This window comes from Onychomys torridus, chromosome 5 (genome assembly GCF_903995425.1).
Source record: "Onychomys torridus chromosome 5, mOncTor1.1, whole genome shotgun sequence".
NCBI classification, from domain to species: domain Eukaryota; kingdom Metazoa; phylum Chordata; class Mammalia; order Rodentia; family Cricetidae; genus Onychomys; species Onychomys torridus.
In genome coordinates, this window is record NC_050447.1 from 64,857,440 (window position 1) to 64,881,047 (window position 23,608).

At 41.8% G+C, this 23,608-nt stretch overlaps 1 protein-coding gene across 3 annotated transcripts in view; it reads right to left on the reverse strand.

Annotated features, from left to right (window-relative positions):
- Sfmbt2 (Scm like with four mbt domains 2) overlaps positions 1–23,608 on the reverse strand; it is a 181,266-nt gene that overhangs the window by 88,808 nt on the left and 68,850 nt on the right. For all 3 annotated transcript variants that reach the window (XM_036188305.1, XM_036188306.1, XM_036188307.1), the window contains exons 5-7: positions 11,463–11,551; positions 9,271–9,517; positions 3,231–3,328 (exon numbers count right to left, since the gene is read on the reverse strand). In XM_036188305.1, coding sequence (XP_036044198.1) covers positions 3,231–3,328; positions 9,271–9,517; positions 11,463–11,551 — 434 coding nt within the window. The remainder of the gene's footprint in view (positions 1–3,230; positions 3,329–9,270; positions 9,518–11,462; positions 11,552–23,608) is intronic.

A 23,608-nucleotide genomic window follows, 5' to 3' on the forward strand; every position in this document is an offset into this window, starting at 1 on the left:
GAACTCAGCAGAGCATTTTTTAAATGTAATTACTAACTATAGGTGAAATGCAGTAGAATTGGGTAAAAAAGTTCATCCCCTTCAGGTTTACATCTGCTGGAGCCCATGAATAGAACACCTCATGTGGAAACAAGATCTTTGCAAATGTATTTAGGATGAGGTCGTTCTGGGTTAGCATAAGGGCTGTTCCAATTGCCAGTGTCATTATCAGTACTGGGAAATGTGGACAGATACACAGACTATGAGGTCACGAGATCATGAGAAACTAAGAGGGAAGAACAGACTGATGTGACTACAAACTAAGGGATTTTAGATGTGACAGGTGCCCCAAAAGTCAGAACGATTGCCAAACACATTTCTCCTCAGGTAGATTCTGAACCTGTTCACAGCCTGATTTAAATTATAACCTACAAAAGTATGAGAAAGTAAACTCATTGTTTTCTAAAAGTCACTCAGTCCATGGCAATTTTTTACAGTAGCCTTAGGAAACAAACTTTTCTCAAGACCAATAAATTAAATATGGACTCCATCCAAATAAAATTATCTTGTCCTCTTCTCTTCCATCAAATGAAATAAGACATTTTAAAAAGTATCTCACACACTTTAACAACACAAATACTGAGTGCAGCCAACTTTTCTTTATGACGTGCCTACCACATACACCCTGCCTGTGCTAAGCCCCATGAGGTATTCAGCACCTACTTTTGAAGTTATACTTAGTTATAGCAGAACAATGAGTAAGAGGGTAATTCTGAGATGGTAACATATCAAAAGAATAGTCTGAATTCTCATAGGATGAGTTTAAGGTGAGGAAAGAAGATGATTGCATTTTAGAAAATGCAGACCAACTTAAATTAAATCTCGAAATCAGGCAACAAGACATAATGGTCTTTTGCAGAGAATAGCTACCCAATAAATGTTTAATGAATCGGTTCCTTTTTAATTAAAACCGGATCGAGATTATTAATGTTTCTGCCTTTCAAGTCTTAGTATTCACAGTTCAAGTACAGTTATATGTTCAATTAATCCATAAGTATATTAACTCGGAATTTTTAAATCTAGTGAGTTAAATGCATGTGGTCCATTCAAGAATCTGTTAATTTATTTGACAAATCATTATTAAGTGCCAGGAATTGGGTTTCTAACAATGCACAAAACATATAGCCCTTTATTTCCTGGGGCTTCAAGTTAGTTAAAAAGCGGTGGCTGGTATACACAGAACCACACAAATGATGACACATTACTGAGGCACATAGGATACCACAGGAGCTGATCATAGAGCCTCATCGAGGCTGGGGACTCAGATCAGGAGCACAGGTACAGAATTCCTCTGAGAATTTATAGTTGAGATTGGAAGATGAGTAAAAATTTAACAGAAAAAAAAAAAACTCAGGTGCAAAGGGAGCTAGAACATTAAAAACAACAACAAAAGCCACGAAGAGGTACCCTAGTACCCAGGGAGACTCATCACCACACAACACCCTAAGGGGAAGCAGCACACTATATCTGATAGGCCTTGGAAAAATGAGGCAGCAATGTTGAGCACAAAAACCCCAGCAATAAGGGGTTCTGAAAACCACAATGGCAGACTAAGGCATCAGTCCAAAAACCTACCTTAGGTTTGTCCTAAACAATAAGTGTAAGTACAGTACAGAGGGCTTCGGCTTGTTCTGTTTTTAAGGTACTAGCCCATATGCAGCCACACAAGTATGGCAGGTTAAAACAGCTGATGAACAAGGATCTAATTGAACCAATTCAGCAAAACCAAAACTGACGTCTTCAGCACAAAGGTCCAGCACTAACCCCATTAACAGTGCACACTCCTCTAAAGGTTCAGAAGCTAGAACACCAGCCACCCCCGAAAGCAAAGGAAAACAAGGCCTCGCAAAATAAGTGTGGACAGTAAGAACCCTGGAGGCTCTCACGAGCCCACCTGGAAGACCAACACCCACTCCCGAGTCCCTCAGACTAAAATGGCAATGCCTAAGGTGGCAATGTGATTCTCAAAGTTAGGAGCTTGCCAATCCACCGCAGTTAAACTATGCTTCCTACTCCATTCGCTACTGTAGGAGGAGCCGGCAAAAGCCTGGTGCAGAGCGGACACTCCAGACAAGTCTCGTCAGACATTGAGAAAACTGAGTCTAAGAAAAAAATCTCCTCTCCTGCCTCCTTCCTTCCCTCCTTCCCTCCCTCCCTCCTTCTCTCTCTCCCCACACCCCCCACTTCCCCTTCTCTCTACCTTTCAAGTGCTAAGATTACAAGTGTGTGCCCCATGTCCCCCTTTTTGACATGGGCCCTGAAGGACTCAAACTCAGGTCTTCCTGCTAGCGAGGCAAATACCTGACCCACTGAGCTGTCACCACAGCCCATTTTAATCCCTTTAAAAAAACAGTAAAATTAGACCTGATGTAATTTCTTTTGTCGATTCAGTATGGAATGGGGGGGGGGTGAAGCAGATTTTCATCAGAGAGCAGAATAAACAAAAACATTTTAATCAATATCCCATGACATGAATATTTATGAAAAAATAGTTTTTAAAGTAGTAATGGGGAGCAGACCCAATTTCCAGAGTTTAAAATGGAAATGGGCAAAGCAGGCAGTTTCCTCACCATGGAACAAGATTTTGCCTTAGAGTAGTTTTCCTTTACTTTTTCAAATTGGTATGTGTGGTGGATATGCACAATATGTATGTACATATGATGTGTGCATGCATGTGTGCCCATGTGTGTGCATGAAGGCACATACATGACACAGTATACATATAAAATATGCCTATAAAACAAGAAGACAACCTCAGTTGTCAGTCTACACAATGTTTCTTGCTCACAGCACTAGGCCAGCTGGCCCATCCTGTCTCTGCCTCACATCTCACCACAGGAGTGCTGGGATTACAGGTGTGCACTAACACCACAGGAGTACTGGGGTTACAGGTGTGCATTAACACTATAGAGTGCTGGGATTACAGGTGTGCACTAACACATCCAGTTTACAGATGTGCACTAACATGTCCAGCTTTACATGGGTGCTGGGGATCCAAACTCAGGGCCTCATGCTTGCATGGCAAGTGCATTACCCTGAGCCATTTCCACAGCCTCCCAACAGCAGTTTAGTTTACATTTGAAAAAAGGGAGAGTGGAAGGAGGGGGTGTGAAGAAGAGAGGAAAGGAGAGAGAGAGAGAGAGAGAGAGAGAGAGAGAGAGAGAGAGAGAGAGATGATATTCATAACTCACCTTAAATACTTCCATTGGAAGAGGAGACTCTGCAGCAATGATTAGGGATTTTTCCAGAGCACATTTCCATTCAGAAGTTATCTTCAGAGGATAAAGTTCTGTAGCAATAGCAAACCATGAAGAGTTTCAGGACTGTAATTCGGTTAGTTGGTTCTTTAAATGTTACCTTCTTCTAGGTTACCATAGCAAGTGTCAATGCTCACACTTCCCCATGAGCAGCCACCTGCTAAAGGGATTCTTGGAAACTAAAGAGCGGCTGGCTTGGGGTTCTGCTATCAGAAATGGAGACTACTTAACAGGGCTCTTCCTCGGGGAACATTTGTGTGTGTTCTGTTGGTCTTCTGTAATTTAGTAACATTAATCCCATTGGCAAGACCTTCCATCATCTATAGCCATGATTCTTTGTATTACCTAAAACATCCTCCCACTGATGAAGAACTCACTCTTTGGTAAGTTTCTAACCTCTGAATAGTGCTGGTCCAGCATCTGCAGTTATTATAACACTCTCCATTAAATCTCTAAGTTCTCTCTCTCTCTCTCTCTCTCTCTCTCTCTCTCTCTCTCTCTCTCTCTCTCTCACACACACACACACACACACACACACACACACACACACACCCCAAAACACACGGCCATATAAGCCAGGCAAAAAATTTTATTTATTTATTTATTTATTGGAGCTGAGGATCGAACCCAGGGCTAGGCAAGCACTCTACCACTGAGCTAAATCCCCAACCAGAAAAATTATTAAAAGATAAATTAAACTTTACAAACCTAGTTTTATATTTATACTTGAAATATTTCTAACATACCACATGTTGCCCATATTTTCCCCCCAGGCCTTGGAGAAGAGGGAAGATTTACACACAGAGGCTGCATGCAAAATTAAGAGGGGAGGAAAAAAGGCATTGCGCACTGTTTTCATGTATTGCTGAAACTGTAGGAAATTTTATGGCCTGATCACAACAGATTTAAGACCTTATCAAAATAGGATTTGTGGAAGCTCTCACTGGAAGGAGATGTGTTTATATCATCCTTATATCAACCCTCACTGCCTCACACAGACTGTTGGGATATGAATATGAATTTAAGCACACTTAAAAGGCAACATTAAACCTTCAGGCTATATTTTTAATTTCTTGCATGTCTGTTTTTTAGCATGAAGCCATATATTTGGATCCCTATGGCTTTTGAACTCACCTTGAGCTCAAAGCCCCATGTTACAGGGGTTTATTTAGTATTTGGGGGGGCATATAATTATAGTTGCTGAAAGACCTTATCAGACTTAGCCAAGTTGCCAACACACTGACTGTTGTCTTTACACAGAAGGTGACTTCGGACACAGTATCTTCTATTTGTCTAAGATTCTTTCTAGCATTTCCTACAGAACTTTCTACCTCTAGGAGAATATTTTCCCCTAATCTGGCATTTTTATGTAGGAATAGAAATACATGTGATTTTCCTTAGTGGAGCTAACATAAGCCTTCTTTTCTTTGGTTGGGTATTTTGTCATAGCAATGAGGAAAGTCACTAACACAGATGGGATCTAACACCATGGTAAAGCACCATCTTCTCTGCAAAGGTAAAACTTGGTTTGGACAGCCTTCTCTGCCACCTGTGAAGACAAAACCCTTCCAAGATGCAATTCACAGAGCACAATGCTCCCTGTGCGTGTTTTAGCAGAGAGCCACCCTGGGTACACAAGTGAATTTATGAACAATAAACAGGTCTATTAAAAGGACATAAAACATGTTCTCAAAATGACCTGCAATGCAGGGAATTTAACGGTATTCATCAGATTCCATTTACTGGTCCTGGGAAGTCATAAACAATTAATAAGATGGCCTTTACCCATCTGTCACCAGGAGCCTAGAGGAAAGTGAGGAGATCTCCCTTGATGCAAAAGTTTGGAATGTTCTGGTAGAAAGTGTTGCAGAAAGCTACCACGTCACCCTAAATAGACAAACAAATAACTAACCACAATTAAATGGAGGCCTTGTGGAATAGCCCCCTTTTCAGATGTCTAACCATCACTCTGAATCTATTCCTTCCTTCTCCACCAGGTCCATACCAGTGAGGAGAGACTGAGCAATGGTAATTAAGAGACAGGAAGTACTAGAAAATGTTATGAATTGAATCTATGTCCTTCAGAATTCCTATGTAAAACCTCAAGCCAGCGATGGTGGCACACGCCTTTAATCCCAGCACTCAGGAGGCAGAGCCAGGAGGATCTTTGTGAGTTCGAGGCCAGCCTGGTCTACAGAGCGAGATCCAGGAAAGGCACAAAGCTACACAGAGAAACCCTGTCTCGAAAAAAAAAAAAAAAAAAAAAAAAAAAAAAAAAAAAAAAAAAAACCCTCGAATCTCCAGTGTGACATTTGGAGAAAAAGCTGCAGAAAGTGATGAGATTTAAGAGGGGTCTGGTGGGATGGCCCTTTAAGAGAATTAGTGTACACTACTAAACTCCATGAAGAGCCAGTAGAAAGCAGCCACTTGTAAGCCAGGGAGCCCTCACCAGATCCCTAGACATCTGGCACTCCTGTTTCAGCTTCCAGACTTCAGAACTGTGATCAAATAAATGTCCATTGTTTAAGCAACCCAGACTCTGGTGTTTTGTTTGGGCAATATAAAAAAAAAAAGATTTTGAGGGGTTGGGGATTTTAGTTCAGTGGTAGAGCGCTTGCCTAGCAAGCTCAAGGCCCTGGGTTCTGTCCTCAGCTCCGAAAAGAAAAAGAAAAAGAAAAAGATTTCAAACACACTAACTCTTTTGAAAACAGAAACAGTTTAGGCAAGAAGTATTTCAGTTCCATCCTGAAATTTTCTGATTCCAGGATCTACCTAAATGTCTGAAAGGATTCATTTCTTTTTTGAAGAAATCGACATGGGAGGGGTTAAAAAAATAAGTCTAGACTTAGAAAAGGATAGAATTTTGTTTCCTTAGTTTCTGGAAGACCAAAACATCTATCATGTCTTTGAAACATCTGCAGCCAAAGAAGCAAGTGGGCTTCTCAACCTATCCCTGACTGGACAACCTTCTTGGAAAACCAAAGGCTAGCCACAAGACTCTGACCATGGTTTAAATCACTTGGCAATCATTTGATGTATCTTACACACACAGCACAAGTGCATCATTGCTCCCACACTGCAGGATAGGATGCCTTCATTTGCTTTCTGTCTGCTCTCAAGCGCCAGAGTTCAGGCTAGACATGGAAAGTCCCACAATACTAGATCCTCAGAAGTAGATAGTATAACATCCAGTACCTTTCCCAGAGTTTCCAATGAACAATGTCCCAGCCACTTGCTATTACCTATTTCTATTCTATCTGCTCAGACTGAACAGTTGAGAAAGAAGGTTCTTTAGGAAGTAAAAGAAGAGAGTAACACAAAGTGAGAAGTAGGGGTTATTTACAAGGATGGTGATGACACAGGAGAAAAGGCATGGCAAAGGGGGATCTCGCAGCAAGGTCAGCTTCTACAGCCTTCCTCTCAATGTACACATGTAGTCTACTATATTTCCCCCAATGCCACCTCTGCAACCCAACTCAGTTTTGAAAGCTAGTAATTTTGCATTGGGTTATTAGTGTCTGGGAATAAAAGAATCAGCCTAATATTTTCTATACTGTCTGAAGTTTTATTCATTACGCCATTTCAGTTCAGGAAATGGTGCTACCATTTAAGTGGCACAAGGTATCCTGGGATTTGAAATTAATTTACACAAATATAACATATTGGGTTCTGTTCCCATGTGTAAAATCGGAGTAATAATTGCCTCTTTTGTCAGGGGTATTTTTTCACTAAATGAGGTAGCAGACTCCAGTTTTCATCTTGTAACTACTATATTTGAGTGACATTTTGCCTTTTACTTTCCTTCCCATATACAACCATTCACACCAACACTTTAAGTGTTGGAAAAATAAACTTTTGACAAATCACTTTTCCAGTCTTTAGACAAATTTATGAATTCTTCTGTGCAATCAGCATTATGTCTTGAAATTTCTAAGACAGACAAGCATGGTCTAGTCATGCATTGTAAAGACAGAATCATCCAAAGTGAGGAGACTCAGAAGCAAATGTTTCTTAAAGGGAGATTTTCCCCTTCAGTTTTTGACTTTTAGTCCTGGGATTTCATAGGAGAAAGAACCTAAGAAGCAACTGGAAACTCTTTGCTTTACTATATCCTTGCACTGGCAAGGATAAGTTCCTTCCAGAATTTATAAAGCAATTAGGCCCTGGGCGGAGATTTACACAGCCACCTTTCCCCACAAGTAAATTTTTTTTCTGCCAGGTTATGAATCCCTGGGCAAACTTGAGCTCAATCTTTTCTCACAGCATGGACAAGATCTTTGTTTGTTATCACCCAAAATGCTTAAGGTATAAAAGGATTTCTTGGCTGCATCTCAAAATGTCGACAACAACAATACAGCTATTATAAAACACCAGGTTACACGTCTATCTATCTGTCAGATTTACCACAGATGTAAATACACGGGGTCCAGAACCAGGAAATGTTCCACAATCAAAGCCCTTGAGTGACAGATAAGGTAAACATACTTCTCACTTTCATGTTCACAAGACTCACACTGGCAACAAACACAGGAGCAATTTTAATGAAGCCATGGACTAATTAGTTGCTCTAAATATACCTGTAAAGCTGACCACAGAATAAAATTCTATTGGAAAGAAGTACTTCTTTCTTGGCTTATGTAGGTGCATTAACAATATGACATTGCTGTTCTGAGGTTTTTCACCAAAAGGTTGCTAAGAGTAGTATAGGTCAGCAGAGGTAATGGAGGTAATGAGATGTGCTGGGCCTAGGACCTGGGAACTCCAATAGCACCCAGGCTACTCCCTACAAGCTCCAGGGGGCCATGGAGAAGTAGCTTAATCTCAATCACATTTCTGTCATTGGCTGTAGAAAGAGATTCACACCAAGCGTGCCCCACATTTTGGAATCAAAATAAACAACATAACGGATTTAGAATCACCTAGACTATAACAAGTACTTAAGAATAGTTATTCTGTAAATATGAGATTTTTGACAGATCTATCAGAGAGCAGAATGCACTGTTCCATCCAATTAAGCCTATGCAAAGCCATTTTTTGCCAGTACACTTGAAACTTCCTGGACACTTGGCAGGGAAAACGGGCAAACAGATTAATCCTTTGGTTGCTAGTTCCTTGTCAAAATGAATTACATAATCATAAACAGTTGTTATGGAATTCGCATGGATGGGTGTATAGAAAAATAGATAAGTGATATAGACAGATGATAGGTGGATAGATGATGGATGGATAGATGATAGACACGAATGGGTGGTGTATGGTTGCATGACTGAATAAATAGAAAGGTAGCAGGGTGGATGAATGGGGTATGGATGAGTCTGGACAAACGAATGGGTATATATAGATAGAGAGAGCAATTGACTGGCCAATGTGAATGCATAAATGGATGTACAGCCACATAAGTGAAGTGGGAAGGTGGGAAACAGGATGAATGTAGGGAGATGAATGGGTATAAATGGGCTGATGGACAGAAAGAAAAAAGGAAGGAATTGCAGAGGAATGGATGATATATAGATGACCTGTGTGCATAAATGGATGTATAGTAACTTACATGAATGGGCAGGAAGGCAGATGGACAGATGAATGTGGGCAGAAGAATGGGTGAACAGATGAACAGTAAACAGGCAATCAGAAAGATGGGAAAGCAAAGAGAGAGTGCGGAATGTGCTTCCAAGACTACAATCTCTAAAGAATGGGGAGACCATGCTCCAACCCCAATCCATCACCCCTTCCATCTCTGAGCCACTGACACCACAGGAAGCAGACCAGCTTCCCGAGGCTACAGCACCCATGTTCTCCTTTGAGAATGCTTCGGATCGGCACCTTGATTTTAGTCTCTGTACAAAAGATTCTGAAGTCAACACAATTAAATCCACACCCTGGCATGTAAAAGACACATCAGAGGATGCGTTCCGAGACACCCCCACAGGAGGTTGCTTTCTCGCGCACGTCACAGAGGAAAAGTGTCAGCTCTTACCTGAAGGTGGATCCATTCTGTATTTATTCTCTTGACACCAACCAACTGGTCGAAGTCTGTAATCCAAGTAAAACAACCACTGGTCATAGGATTCAGTGTCCTCCAATCCCACATAGCGTAGGCGTAATCTTCCTCCGACATTTTCAATCACACTAACTATCCAGTACTGAAAAGGGTTCTGAGGGTCCTGAAGCTCTAGTAAGGAATCAACTGTAATGAGGTCTATAGGGCCTTTCCCTCGCAGAGGCTGTTTAAACAGAAGCAAAACTCCGTATTTTAAACTTGATTTTAAGGTTCTCATGGAAACAGATGACAGCAGAAGATAATATTTTTCTCACACCATCATCCAAGCTATTGCCAAACAGTCTGGCATCACACCCCTCCCCAATCCTCTGTTCAACCATCACCCCCGCACACACCCACTTCCCTTTCCTCCCTCACACACATCCACAAGCCGACATCATTTCCCAACAACAAACAATCACAAGTAAATAGAAAACAGTTTATGCTGGTGTTTTATCACACAAATTATCCTTCCCCAATGAAATTGCATTTGTTAGAAATTAGTACATTTCAAAGTAGAATTATACTCAGATGCACCCAGAGCTAAAACACTCGATAACAAAAAAATGTCTATTTTTCAAATGGACATATGTATCTACTATAGTGCTATAAATGTATACCGTGACCCCTGAAGAGATGAAGTGAATGAGTGCAGATATGTACAGGTGACATGGCTAATATATGTTTGTGTTCACTTACATTCAACTTTTCATTGTGTGTGGGGGGTGGGGGGCAGCATATCGATAGTGCAGGTGCACATGCCTGTGCATGCATGGAGGCCTGAGGATAAGTTCAAATGCTGTTCCTCAGTCATCATCAACTGTTCTGATAGGGACAGGGTCTCTTTCTAGCCTGAAACTTAAATTATTTAGGCTGGCTAGCCAGTGGATCCCAGGAACCTGCCTTCCTCTGCTTCTTCAGTGCTGGGATTAGAAGATCAGGCATTTTTGTTTTCTTTTTAACATTTGGCTACATTATGTGAGGTTACTCTACTACTTAACCTGGGCATTGGTTTGGAAAATGTGTAAGCACTACCCCTTCTGAGGAACTTTCTTGGCATAGGAAGAGAGTTATTACTACTTAGCCTGGCAATTGGTTTGGGAACATTTAAGTACTGCCCTGTCTGAGGAACCTTCTTGGCATATGAAGAGTATCTGTTTAGTCAGCATCTTAGGCAAATATGTTTAACAATTAACACAGTAAAGTAACTTGTCCCTATGAAAACGATAAGTAATTGTCATTGTAGTCTTTAACCCAATGGTCACAATTAGTCATTAAGATAAATACATCAGGCAAAATTAACACAAAACACTTTTGAACACTAGATCACATAGTAGTTATCTTACATATTAATGCCATTACCAAGGAAGAAAATTAATGTTAATAATAATAATAACAATAATAGTAATGATAAAAAAAATCCACATCTTATTCTCAGCCATTCACTTAGGGCTCCCCTTTCCTGGGGTACCCTTGAGATAGAATTGGTAACTTAATAATTACATGTGACACATTGCCTTTGTCTTTCTATTCAAGTACATATAAGAATTATTAATATTTCATTATAGTGTTTTCAAACAAAGCATAAAGACTCATGATTAAACTACTCTGCTTCTATGCCTAAAACCTCCCTTAGCTACATTCCAAAACAGTCAGTCATGTCTCCTCTTGTTTTATGAAGAAAGCTAATCAATAGTCTTAGGTAACACATACATGTGAGATCATAGAGTTATTATGCACCCGGGATGAACAACTAAGGTTGCTACTTATTAATGGGCTCCAGGAGACTACAGTAAGAACATAAATCTGCTTAGTCATCACCTGCCAAAAAGTTACCCTACAAGATAAGGCTTAAGGTAATGAGAAGACATCCCGATACATAATTGTAAAATGCACTCGAACAGAGAAAACTTCCCACTAATTGATTATAAAAAGGAAAACATCAGTCAATACCACTCAAATCCATCACCTATGTAATTCAGTAAAAAACAGGAAGTTCAGCTGTGAGAATAAAATCATCTGTGTCCACATGGATCTGCAGAAGGATATGTGCAAAGGTGCCACTAGGTTTGAGACCACAGGACCAGGGTGCTTCAGGGCTCTCATAGATGAATAATAGCAATACATACACCTTCCAGAAGGCTTGCAGGCGCTGTCCGAGAGCCAGTCAAATCACGTATGAGGAACTCTGTCCAGTCTGCGTACTTCTCTTTAATCGCTAGTAAAACAAGGGAGAAAACAAAACACTTCAACACATCCATGGAGTATCAAACACTCAAGGGTCACTACAGTTTTCTGTATGTCAAGCTTACGTCAATGTTTTCCTGAATTTTATGCCTGATGATTAAGTAAAGAATAATAAAACTGCAGTCACATATCGGTTAGCAAGCATGGACATCATACCCACCATGTACCTAAAGACACCATGGACATCTAGAGAGGGAAAGAACCTGTGGCCCTTAGGATTTACACCTATTTAGACATTGTCAGGAGCGACAATGAAGACAAGGCATCGGTTTGGAAAATTCCCAGAGAAAGCAGTCAAGGAGGGCACATTTCTCAGTGTGCAAACAAAGCCAGGCCCTGAGCTACATACTGTTATGGGGCTTTTCAAGAGAGAAGAAACAGTGTATGATAATGAGTGAGAGCCTGAAATCAAGAAGGGGTGGGAGGGCTCAGGGTAAGCACACTTTACAGAGAAGTGACATTCAGTGGACAGCTGGACTCGTCAGCACAGACATTTCAGAAACTGGAGGTCTCTGTGAGAGCAATCTTGTAATACTATGAATGTCTGAGTGCAAACAAAGACTACAAAAGAGGAAAACCAGGTGCTTCTGTGTCTAGGGACAAAAGCATAAGCTGGAAAACAAGGCAGACAGCGCTGTAAAAATGAATGTCGTGCGTCTGAGACATTGTGTGAAAAAGGCAGAGGGACTGAAGAGGTGGTTTAATCTGTCCAGTGCTTGCCGTGAAAGTGTGAAGACTTCAGTTCCGTCGCCACAACCATTAAAAAACAATAAAGGAAAGACAGGAAGAAAAGCCAGCTTTGGTGGCTTGCTGCTCTTGCGGAGGACCCCAGATGGGTTCCCAGCACCCATTTTGGGCAGTTCACACCTCAGGTCCAGCTCCAGGGGATCCAACAACTCTTCTGCCCTGTCGGCACTTGCACTCACAGATGTACACACACACACACACACACACACACACACACACACACACACACACACTAAAAATAAAATAAATTTTCTTTAAAGTTTCAACAGTCTCAGCAAAACTGGCATCAGAATGGAGTTTAGTAGCACCCCCCATCTTTACTCATCATAAACATGGATCGCATGCAACACTCACGCAGAACTCATGCAGAATCAACTTCCAAACTAAAAGCTATCACCTATGATGCTCCTACAACCTACAAGGACTGAAATCGGAGTCTTGTGTGCCACAGTAACATCCCAAGCCCTGCTCTTACCTCTCCTTTTACACCTAGGGGTCCCCCACAATTTAGAATGCCATTTTTTAAATTTTAAACATGCACACTCATGTGAAAATACATATGTTAATAGTGGAAGAAAACTATATCTATGTGAACTGTTGCCATCAATAGAAATTATAATAATCATTTTTTCAATGCTATAGTAGTTTTTAAAAATAATTTGGTTCTTTTTTTTTTCTTACAGTGATAAGGGCTTCAACCCAAGTGCCCTGCCACAAAGCTACCACCCCAGCCAATGATGCCTTTCTTAAAATTAGCCCTCCTGCATGGCAGAGGTGACTAAGACACATGCAGTAAATTGGCTGACACTTGCCATGTGCTTTGCACACGAAGATCTCCCATTACCCTGTTTCTCTCCTTTCCACGAGGCTGCCCTTAATGAGCTCTTGCTCTTACAGAAGAAAACAAGAAGAAAATCAGCCTCAAGCCTCCAACAACCCAGATGCCGTGTATCAAGGGATCTTTCCGCTATAATCTGCAATGCTCCCAATTTTTATAAAAAGATAAAGCAATCCTAGGCAGGACGAATAGCAGGAAAGTATCTGCCTATTCCAAATGTCAAAACATACAACTGTATCCAGAAATACAAATTTAGTATCCTATCACAACACCAATAAAGCAATAAGGGGCCCTGTACCATTGTTTTCCGCTGTTTTAGCAGCTGTACATGAATCTACTGGTAAATTTTACTATCATCTGTGACCTGTGTCCCCACAGTCAGCACTCCACAGCTCAGGCTGCAGCCTGGTGCGATCTCTGGTCCCACTGGTACAAGTTCTCCTGCTGCCGTCAAATGTAGATTTTTAACTAAGTCTCTATCACTCCATTTACCAATAAAGACTCAGGAGTCAGATGTTGGAGTGAAAACCTGCTAGACCAGAGAAGCCAAGAAGCAACCAGTTGATCTTCACTTTTGGCCAGAGACCTAGCAAGAGAGCATCTCTGCAGCCATCTCAGACCAAAAGAAGACTGCCAATCTCCAAGTCCCTCCCTGCTCCTTCCTATGTGTCTCTCTATCCATCTTCCTGGCTTCTCTGTACTCTCTACGGCTAATTCCTGTCCACCAGTTGCTGGCTCTGCCCACCCACCCCCCATCTAAGGTTGATTTAATTGCTACAGTCTCAAGTTTCACAGTATGATCAAATATCCCCCAACACTGTGCTTCACAGAATATTTGTCTATGTCTAACAGAAAACAAATTCATTTTCCTCTTAAGGTCATTCAATAAGCATACAGTCCAAGTCAGCATTTATGTTAAAATTTTAAGTTATGCAAACACATTATGAAGACACAGACAATTGCGAAATTTAAATTGTCCTGAGTGCTAGAGAAGGGGTAGCCATGGAGATAGTCTTGAAATTTACATCTTGTAAGCCCTGAGCTACTGAAGTCTTCAGACTGTCCCTTACCATGTTTAGATAGAACACTTGAAAGGGATCCTGAATATCCAGGATATTTCCAGAAAACACATTTGTAGCCTACAGAAGTGCACTGACAGCCATAAGTTAAAAATGGTGGTGAAACAATTCTCAGGAATTTCGTGTGTTTCAAAAGAATTGTTTCAGGTAACATTTAGCCTTCAGAGCTCTAAATTTTCAAACAAATGATAACCCTATCCTAATAAATGCCACCATAGGTGGACATGGATCCTGAGAATACACCACAGGTTGTCTTCTGGCCTCCACAGGCACAGGCATGGGTACATCTATGCTAAACACATACAAACACACCCACATGCAAAATGAGAAAATACGTGAACAAATAAATATGTCCATAACATAAAACTAAGTACCACAAATTTACAACTCTCTCAATTGTACATGTTTTAAGCAATTTCCAATTTGGAAATGTTATAGGACAATTCCAGTGCCCTGGGGAGTCCCTTTGATTCACTGCAGTGGATGCTGATGGACATTGTTTCTTGTGTCAACTTACTCTGCAACACATGAGGTGGATACTATGAACATTTAGAACACATCTCCTTTTAAGACTCAGAATCAGACGTGTATGAATGCAAGAAAATTTTCACAGGAAAGGAGGTTAAATCTCTACTATGGTATTTAGTTTTTTCCTTCCAAAAGAAGGGCCTTACTACACACTAACTGTCAGAAAGCCTGCTCTGCACCATCTATAACACACCCATGTGCTGTAAGGCGGGAAAGAAATGGTCAAGGGCTGGAAGCCAGAGCTGTGTAACTCCAGCTGAAGGAAATTCTACCAGGACTTGACAATTACCAACCTGTGTTTCAATATATAGAAAGTCCTAGAAATTCATAAGAGGTACACAGCCCAGATCTTTACATTTTATGTTTTCATGTTATTTGTGTGAGTGACTGTGTGTGTGTGTGTGTGTGTGTGTGTGTGTGTGTGTCTGTCTGTCTGTCTGTCTGTCTGTCTGGGTCTGTGTGTCTGTGTGGGTGATTGTGTGTGTGTGAGACTGTATATGTATCTACATGTGTGTATGTGTGCCTGTGTGTGTGACCATGTGTGTGTATGTAAGAATATGTGTAATGACTGTGTGTGTCTCTTTGTGACTATGTGTGTGTGTCTGTGTGTGATTGTGTGTGTGTGTGTGTGTGTGTGTGTGTGTGTGTGTGTGTGTGTAGGTACACATCTGTACTTGCATGATGAGCTCAGAGGTCAGCCTTGCGCTGACCTCAGGCATCATCCACCACATTTTTGACAGACGGTGTCTCTCACTGGTCTAGAACTCACCAGCTATGATGGCTCCAGGATCCTGTCTTCACCTCTGCATCACTGAGATTGCAAGCACCTGCCAGCACATCTGGCTTTTACTACAGGTTCTGGGGATCGAACTCAAGACTTCATGCTTGTGCCACAAGAACTTTAAGGACTGAACTGCCACTCCTGTCTCAGTGAAGATCTTTAAAAAAGGTCTCTCAGAACTTTTTCCAAAGTTCTATTCAGTAACAGTAAGTAAACACAACACTTTTTCAAAACTCCAAGTTTTACTCCACAAATGTGTCATTTGGGGAGGAACCCACATTGTGACCCTGAGTTATAGAAAACAAGAACACAGACTTTTTGTGAAGACATTTAGGCATGGCCCCAAATCCCACAGAAGCTTTCTTTGGATTAGAAAGCAATAAGCGGAGTGACAGGCAGGAGATCCCTGCCAGTCTGCACACTCCAGCAAAGCATCCCTTCTGCTGAATTTCAAACTCAATCAAGTGAATGTCAACACGGAGCTCAAGGACAGGTTGCCTCTTAATAAGGATGTCATCTTCTCCAGAGCCCAGCCCAAGGTTACAGCTGTCCAGTCAAGCAGATGGGAGGGGACCATGCACCAAGAAGCCTCTGCTGAGCAAGCGGGGGAGGAGTGTCACCTGGATTCACAATGCCTGCACGTGTTCCTCAACCTCCCATGTACCCAGTGAACTAGAGAACACCAGCCACACCATACCCATCCAGGAGGTAGAAGGAAGTCACAATGAAAAGGGTGGGGCTTTTCATTTGAATATCCTCCAGGCAACACTGAAATAGTTTGGGACACTGGCCTGTCTCTCAGAGGTTAAAAAACACAGGATATTTGGTTGATCTCCAAGAACAATTATTTCAACTCACTTCCCACCAGGCCTTTTTGAAGATATTCTGTGGACTCTAATTTTAATTGGGGATCAACTGTTCTTCAGTCTCTGGTGGTTTCTTCCTTATAGGATCTTTTGTTTGTTGTTTGTTTGTTTGTTTTTGTAACAAGTGTTATTTTTCAAACCCCTTCAGTAGGGTAATTTGTGAGTTTTCCCCTCTCCTATTCCCTGGGTCTTCTTTCACTTCTGGGAACTGTATTTTTTTTTTATCTTCATCCTTCTTTCTTATGACAAAGGTTTTCTTGGGGTCTCTGCAATATACAGTCTGGAATGTGAGCCAACAGAAAACCTAGAGAGACCTGGCTTTTATGTGTAAGAGTCTTTTGTCTAGGCTCCATGTGTGTGTCTGATGCCCCAGAAGGGGCTGTTAGATCTCTTGGGACTGGAGTTATGGAGTTATGAATCACACGTATATGGTTCTGAACCACTACGTAGGTGCCGATCATTGAACTTGGGTCTTCTGGAAAAGCAGTCTGTGCTCTAACCACTTAGCGACCTCTCCAGCTCTGAGAAGACTAAACTTTACAATAACAGCTTGAGTAGCAGCTTTTGACATGTCAGAAAAAGATTTTAAATACTTAGTTAAACAAAGTGGCAATGGTGCCAGATGAAAAATACATGAGCTTATTCCCACTAAAATGAGCACTACAGAGATCTTTCCCATGAAGACTTCTGAGGAAGAATCTGCATTGATATTTTCATATTGTATTCAAGTAAAACTGGTTTTACAAATGGGACAGACCTTCAAATGACTCAACAGGACTGAAACTTTCACTGTATACAAATAGACTAAACCACATAGAGTGGTTGGTCAGGTGTACAGATGCAAATATTCTTAGTGGAGTCTGGTGCCACAGGCCTGTAGTTCCAGCTACTGGAAAGACTAGGGCAGGAAGAGCACGAAGTTTAAAGCCTGTCTGGTTCACAGAGTGAGGTCAAGGCCAGTTGCAGCAACTTCATAAGATCAGATTCAACATAAAAATTAAACAGAGGACTAGGGGTATAGGTAAAGCCTTGTCTAGCATGCACAAAGCCCTAGGTCAAATACCCACTAACACACACACACACACACACACACACACACACACACACACACACACACGAGTTTATTTTGTCTCATGGTTAGAGTACAGTCCCATCATGGAGGGACATGACAGCGGGTGTGTAAGGCAGCTGGTCACACTGTATCTGTGGACTAGAAAAGAGCCAGGCAATGCATGGAACCTTAAGGTCACATCAGTGACCACTTCCAGTGATAAGGCTCCACCTCCTAAAATATTCCACAGCTTCAAAAACACCAGTGCTAGCTGGGGACCAAGTTCAAACACACAAGCCAAGGGGGGCATTTTAGACTCAAACCACAACTGCCTATAGTCACATAAAGATAGTCGGAGGGTAAGTTTTGAATGGACTCTTCAAGACTTTCAGCTGGATGAGCACACTTGCTTGATTGCAATGGGAACAGCAAGAGTGACTGTGCTCTAAAAAGTAGAGCTTCACAGCAACAGCATTTCAGAGCTACTGAGGCAGTCACTGTGATGACTTGAGAGTCTTAAATATAAATGGCATGGTTGGAGATTTAGCTCAGTGGTAGAACACTTGCCTAGCAAGCGTAAGGCCCTAGGTTCGGTCCTCAGCTCTGGGGGATAAATAGATAGATAGATGGATGGATGGATGGATGGATGGATGGATGGATGGATGGATGGACGGACAGCATAAAACAGAAATATTGGCTGGTAGGATGACCTCAGCTCTGGGGGATTAAATAAATAAATAAATGAGTGAATGAGTGAGTGAATGAATGAATGAATAGATAGATAGATAGATAGATAGATAGATAGATAGATAGATCAGAAAATTTGGCTGGTAGGGTGACTCAGAAGGTAGAAGCGCATTCTGTCAAGCTTGGTGACTTGAGTTCACTCCCAAGAAGCCACATGATTCTCTCTCCACAGAGGAGAACTTATGCCACATGTTCCCTGGACCGCCACTTGTCAGCCCTGCCCCCACCTGCACACCCACATACTAAATCAATAAGTAAATATTTAAAGACAAATAAAAATCTCTAAAGAACACAATAATCATTTGATAATCATTGATGATGGCCTCCTCTCCTGACCCCAGTTGGTGCTGTACTGAAATTGTTAAATATTTACAAGGCTGCTCCCAGGTTTACCTCACCAGAAGGAAGCCCACCAACAGAAGAATCTTCCTAACAAAGTGCACACACAGGACCAAGGGCATCTCTGTGGGATTAGGGCATGGGATTAGGGCACAGGCCTTCTTCTTCATAAGGTCTTGGTCTTTGGATCCCTTTTAGCTTCCTCCCTTTCCTGAAACGTCTTCCAAAATTCACCATGTAGGAAGCTGTGAAATTTACCCCCTAGCCATGTACACAGCAGAGACTCAGCAGAACATCCCTGTCTCCAGTAAGGTGACCATCAAGTGAAGATACTTCGAAGAATAGAGATCAACAGTGTCAAAGGCTGCTGTTAGGAGGAGACCAAGTCTGAAGCTAGACCATTTATTTCTATGACACTGTTTGTTTAGAATTCATTCCTATGAGCAAAACAACAAAGGATTTGTCAGATATGGACAACCTCCTCTCCTGAGTCATTCTTACAATTTAAACTCTCATCATCAGTATACAAGCTCCCTTCTCCCTCCATCCTTGCCAGTATTTTATAGGATAAGACTTCACAAGTTCACCAGTGTCGAGATATAAAACTTGACATTATTTTTTTAATTTTCATTTTCATTGTACTGATTACTGTTATTATAACTATCTTATGGCAATTCAGGTTCCCTTCTGGGAGTTCCCTATTTTCATCTCAGGTATGCTTTTCTATAGATTCTTCTTTTCAAAAGATAACTCATTGCTAAGGTGCTCACCACACAAGCATGAAGACCCAAGTTCAGAACCCAGCACCAACATAAAAACACCAGCGCACTGGCACTCCCTTGTAATCCCAAAGCTCAAAAGGCAAATTCAGGAGATCCTTGAAGCTTGTTGGCCATCAGCCTAGCCAAATCAGTGAGCTCCCTTATAGCAGACCCTTCCTCATAAAACAGACATGGAGGAGGACACACAACATCGACCTCAGGCCACCATGTGCATATGGACACACACACACACACACATGCACACACACGGAGTACACTGATTTAAAGGAACTCCTCATATATATTGGACATTCATTTATTGATCAATACAACACAGTTCTAACTTAGTGTGCTGTGTTTAGCATGAGCCTTTTACAGCCAGAAATAGGACAGGTTCATTCAGTTCCTGAACCCTGTCGTTCAAACTTCTAAGCTTGGCAGTGTCCTCTGTAATTTGGGTTCTCTCATTATCCTTTTCTTTGTTTGCAAACCCAATATTTCTCTAATATCTTCTCAATTTAATGAACCCCATGAAGGCTTAGCAAACATACTTCCATGTGCATGAAAGTAAGCGCATAGCTTCCTGGCCACCTCTCAGCACCTCACCCAGCCATTCCCCACTGGTCCTCCCTGATCTGTGACACCGCACTCACTCCCTCAGTCCCTGGTCCTGACCCGTCAGTTTGTAATCATGCTTGAATTCATCTGTACAGTCTCAAGGAAGCTATGCACTGCCACAGCCCTTGTGTTCACAGTTATATACCCAACCCCTAGACTAACAGCACAACGCAGGCATTTCTTACAGTTATTGGTGTTCGGTTGCAGGAAGGGCTGTCAAGTTAGCTGGCTTTACACAGTCTATCTGTTCCATTCATCTTCTGAGGAGCTCTCAAACCCAGACTAAAGTCACTGCCACCACAAGCATTATGCAGACCTTTGTCAGTACAACTCAGCTCAGCATCAGAGGTAAAGCCTTAACACTGCACTGCATTTCTTTCTCCTGGATATTACCTGAGGTAAATTATCATTTATAATTTTAATTTCAGCCCCCATGATACAGAAATACACACAGCGGATCAAAGGGACCATGGGCATCTTTCCTTGAAGTTCCCGCCAAGCTCTTAGCACTAAAAATAATCAAGATTTACAAAAAAAAGTGCATAGACAAGCTGTTTACAGGACCCTGGAAGTATAGCACTCACTACTCCACGGTGTCTGTTAGAGACAAGAAGTCAAAACAGCCTCTAAAACTATTACAAGGAATTTAAAACTTGATCCTAACACTGTTTAATTTAAAACTGTTCACTTGTTGGAGACTTTTTCAACCAGTGAAATATGGGGTGCCTCTTGTCCTTACCTACTCTCTCCAGGTCTTTTCTAGCTGTTAATACCTCATTTGTATAGACATTCCTACTGCTGCTTTAAACAATCTCTGGTTTTTCCAGAACACCGTTACAGAGAATTAGCTTCTCCCTATCTTCACTAGGAAAATTTTCCTATAGGTCTTTTATTCATTCCCAGGGCAGAGAAACTGTTGAACAGGAATTGACTTTTCCCTCAAGTCCAGGGCTCCAAGTTTAATGGAAACTTAGCTTCTTCAAGTTTCTTACTTTCCTTGCTCTCTTTCTCTCTTCATATTTGACACACTTCTTCCTGCAAAGCTGCTTTCTTTGCTGGAGCTAAAGGGCTGCCACTAAAATACTTTCTAACCTTCTCCCAAGATGTATGTTTTAAAAAGAGGAGAACTTGGAAAAAATTAACATTTCCATGTCCCTTCATAAATGAACATCGACATTCTCTAATAGAATGTGCCTGGCTCTGGTTAACAGCTTCTGAGTCACTATCTGTGATAGTTGATTTTACATGTCCACTTGACTGTGCCATGGGGTCCAGATGTCTGGTCCAATATGATTCTGGGTGTTTCTGTGAGGATGTGTTCTAAGCTCCTAAAGCAGATTGCCCTCTCTAAGGTGAGTGGGCCTCATCTAATCATTTGAATGAAAAAAGTAAGTGGGTCGGGAAGATGGCTACACAGTAAAGTGCTTGCTGTATAAGAATGAGGACCTGAGTTTAGATCTCCAGCAGCCCCCAACACACATGTGTGCGCGCGCGCACACACACACACACACACACACACACACACACACACACACACGCTGTGTGTGGCAGTGAAAATATGTAACCCCAGCCCTGAAGGGTTAGGGAGTATGGCAGAAGAGAAGACAGTGGATCCTAGGGGCTTGCTGGATGTTTATTGTAGTCAATTAGTGAGCTCAAAGCTCACTGAGAAATCAAATTGCATAAAGAAAAATAAGCAATGTCATCCTCTAGCCTACACACACATACACACATGTAAATACACACAGAAGTGATTGCTTGTGCACACAAATACATACACACATGTATACAACACCTATGTGCAGGCACGAAATGAAAAATGACCTAGCTACGAGAGCAAAGAAAGCCATGGAGCATCATCGGGGGGGGGGGGGGGGGGGGGGGGAGCTCAACAGACAACCTTAGGTCTTAAACTGCCACTGTTTCCTAAGTCTCCAGAGTTTTACACTCCCCTGGTAGAGTTATGACCTGCCAAGTCTCCATAATCTTAAGTGTGAGTGTGCATGCGTGGGAGGGTGTAAGTGGTGTGTGGGTGCAGGCGTGTCTACATACTTCCTATTGTTTTATTTCCCTGGAGAACTCTGATTAACAACTGCCTTATTATCTCTGTTCGGAAAGTTCTGTGGACAAACAGGAAAGAACAAAAGTATGCGCCAAAAGGAAAAGATCGATCATGAGACACTCCTGCAAGTGTACCTTAGATGACAACTAATGAGAGATTTGAGATAAACTTGTGGCTGTTGAGAAGCCACTTAAGATAGGAAATGGCAGGTCTCTGACAGCCCTGCTGAGTTGGGTGAAAGCTCCATCCTACAATGGCTGTGTGACATTAGAAAAAAACATCTAGCCTGTAGGTGTAAGTTTTCACCTATAAAATTGGATTTACAGTATCAACCTGGTAGAGCTGTAGACGTGTTCAATGTGATCATTTGTGAATGTGGGGGTCCATGGACTCAATGAGAGGGAGAGGAAGAGACAGAAGGGAGGGAGTCAGAGTTAGGGAGAGAGGGAGGGAGGGAAGGAGAGAGGAAGGGAGAGATAGGGAGAGAGAGAGGGAGGGACAGGGAGAGAGAAACTTTGAATAAGGCAGACAGATGGTCAGGAAAAGGAGGGAAAGCGAGGAAGAGGAGGACCCATGTGCCAGCAAGGATGATGGTAACATGATCACACCCCCAATGAGCTACAAGAGGGAAATAAGCCAATTTTAGAAATTATTCAGAAGGAAGTTAATTGAGAAGTCATTTTTAAATTTCAAAACTAAAGCCCAGACAACTAACAAAGTCAAATCACTGCTTCAAACAAGAAGAGGAAATGGAAGTAAACAGTACATTGTTATGACTAGTGCATTCATTTGTGTGAGGACTTCATCCACATTCAACACATCCAAGACTGTGACCTTGGTCTATAAGTCACATGGAAAGGCTGAGGATGTAGCTCACTTCACAGAATGACTGCCTGGCATGCAGGATGATCTAGATTCAATCCCTAACATCACATAAAATGGACATGAATGGATGAGAATCAGTTCAAGTGTGCCTTTATCTACCTAGTGAGCTGAAGGCCAGCCTGAGTTACATGAGACCCTCCCTCAAAACACAAAAGGAAACAAAAAAAGGTCACCTTGAAACTTATATATTTGTAAACAATGTTTACAGTGCATTTCTGCACCCCGCCCTGCTCTCACTCATCTCTCAGCATTTATTCCTGCACTCTGCCCTCTATTGGCTGATCTTCAATGAAGAGTTCCCTCACTTCCACCCAAAGGTTGCCTCCACCTCAACTGGGGTAGGCAGATGTGGTCCTAAATTACTTTTGGCGCTATGTACCACAAAATTCTGTTACCAGAGCCTGTAGCTCACAATGAATCTACTTTCCCCTCAACCAGTGATGGGTAGATTTTATTTTTTTCTGCGGAAAACAACTAGAAATCTGCGCAACCTGGAAAGACCCAGTGTCTCACAGAAACTGTAATGGTCCTTATATTCCTGGTGCTTTCCTGGGAACAAGGAAACAACATGACCCATTTGTTCAGCCTCTGCCTAGAGTGATGATGCAAACCTACTCATGATGCTCTCCTCTCATGCCATGAACACCCTTAGAGACACATGGGAACCAAGACACACCCTTTGCACATGATGCTACCCAAACCTCAGGTTATTGAGCTACTACATTT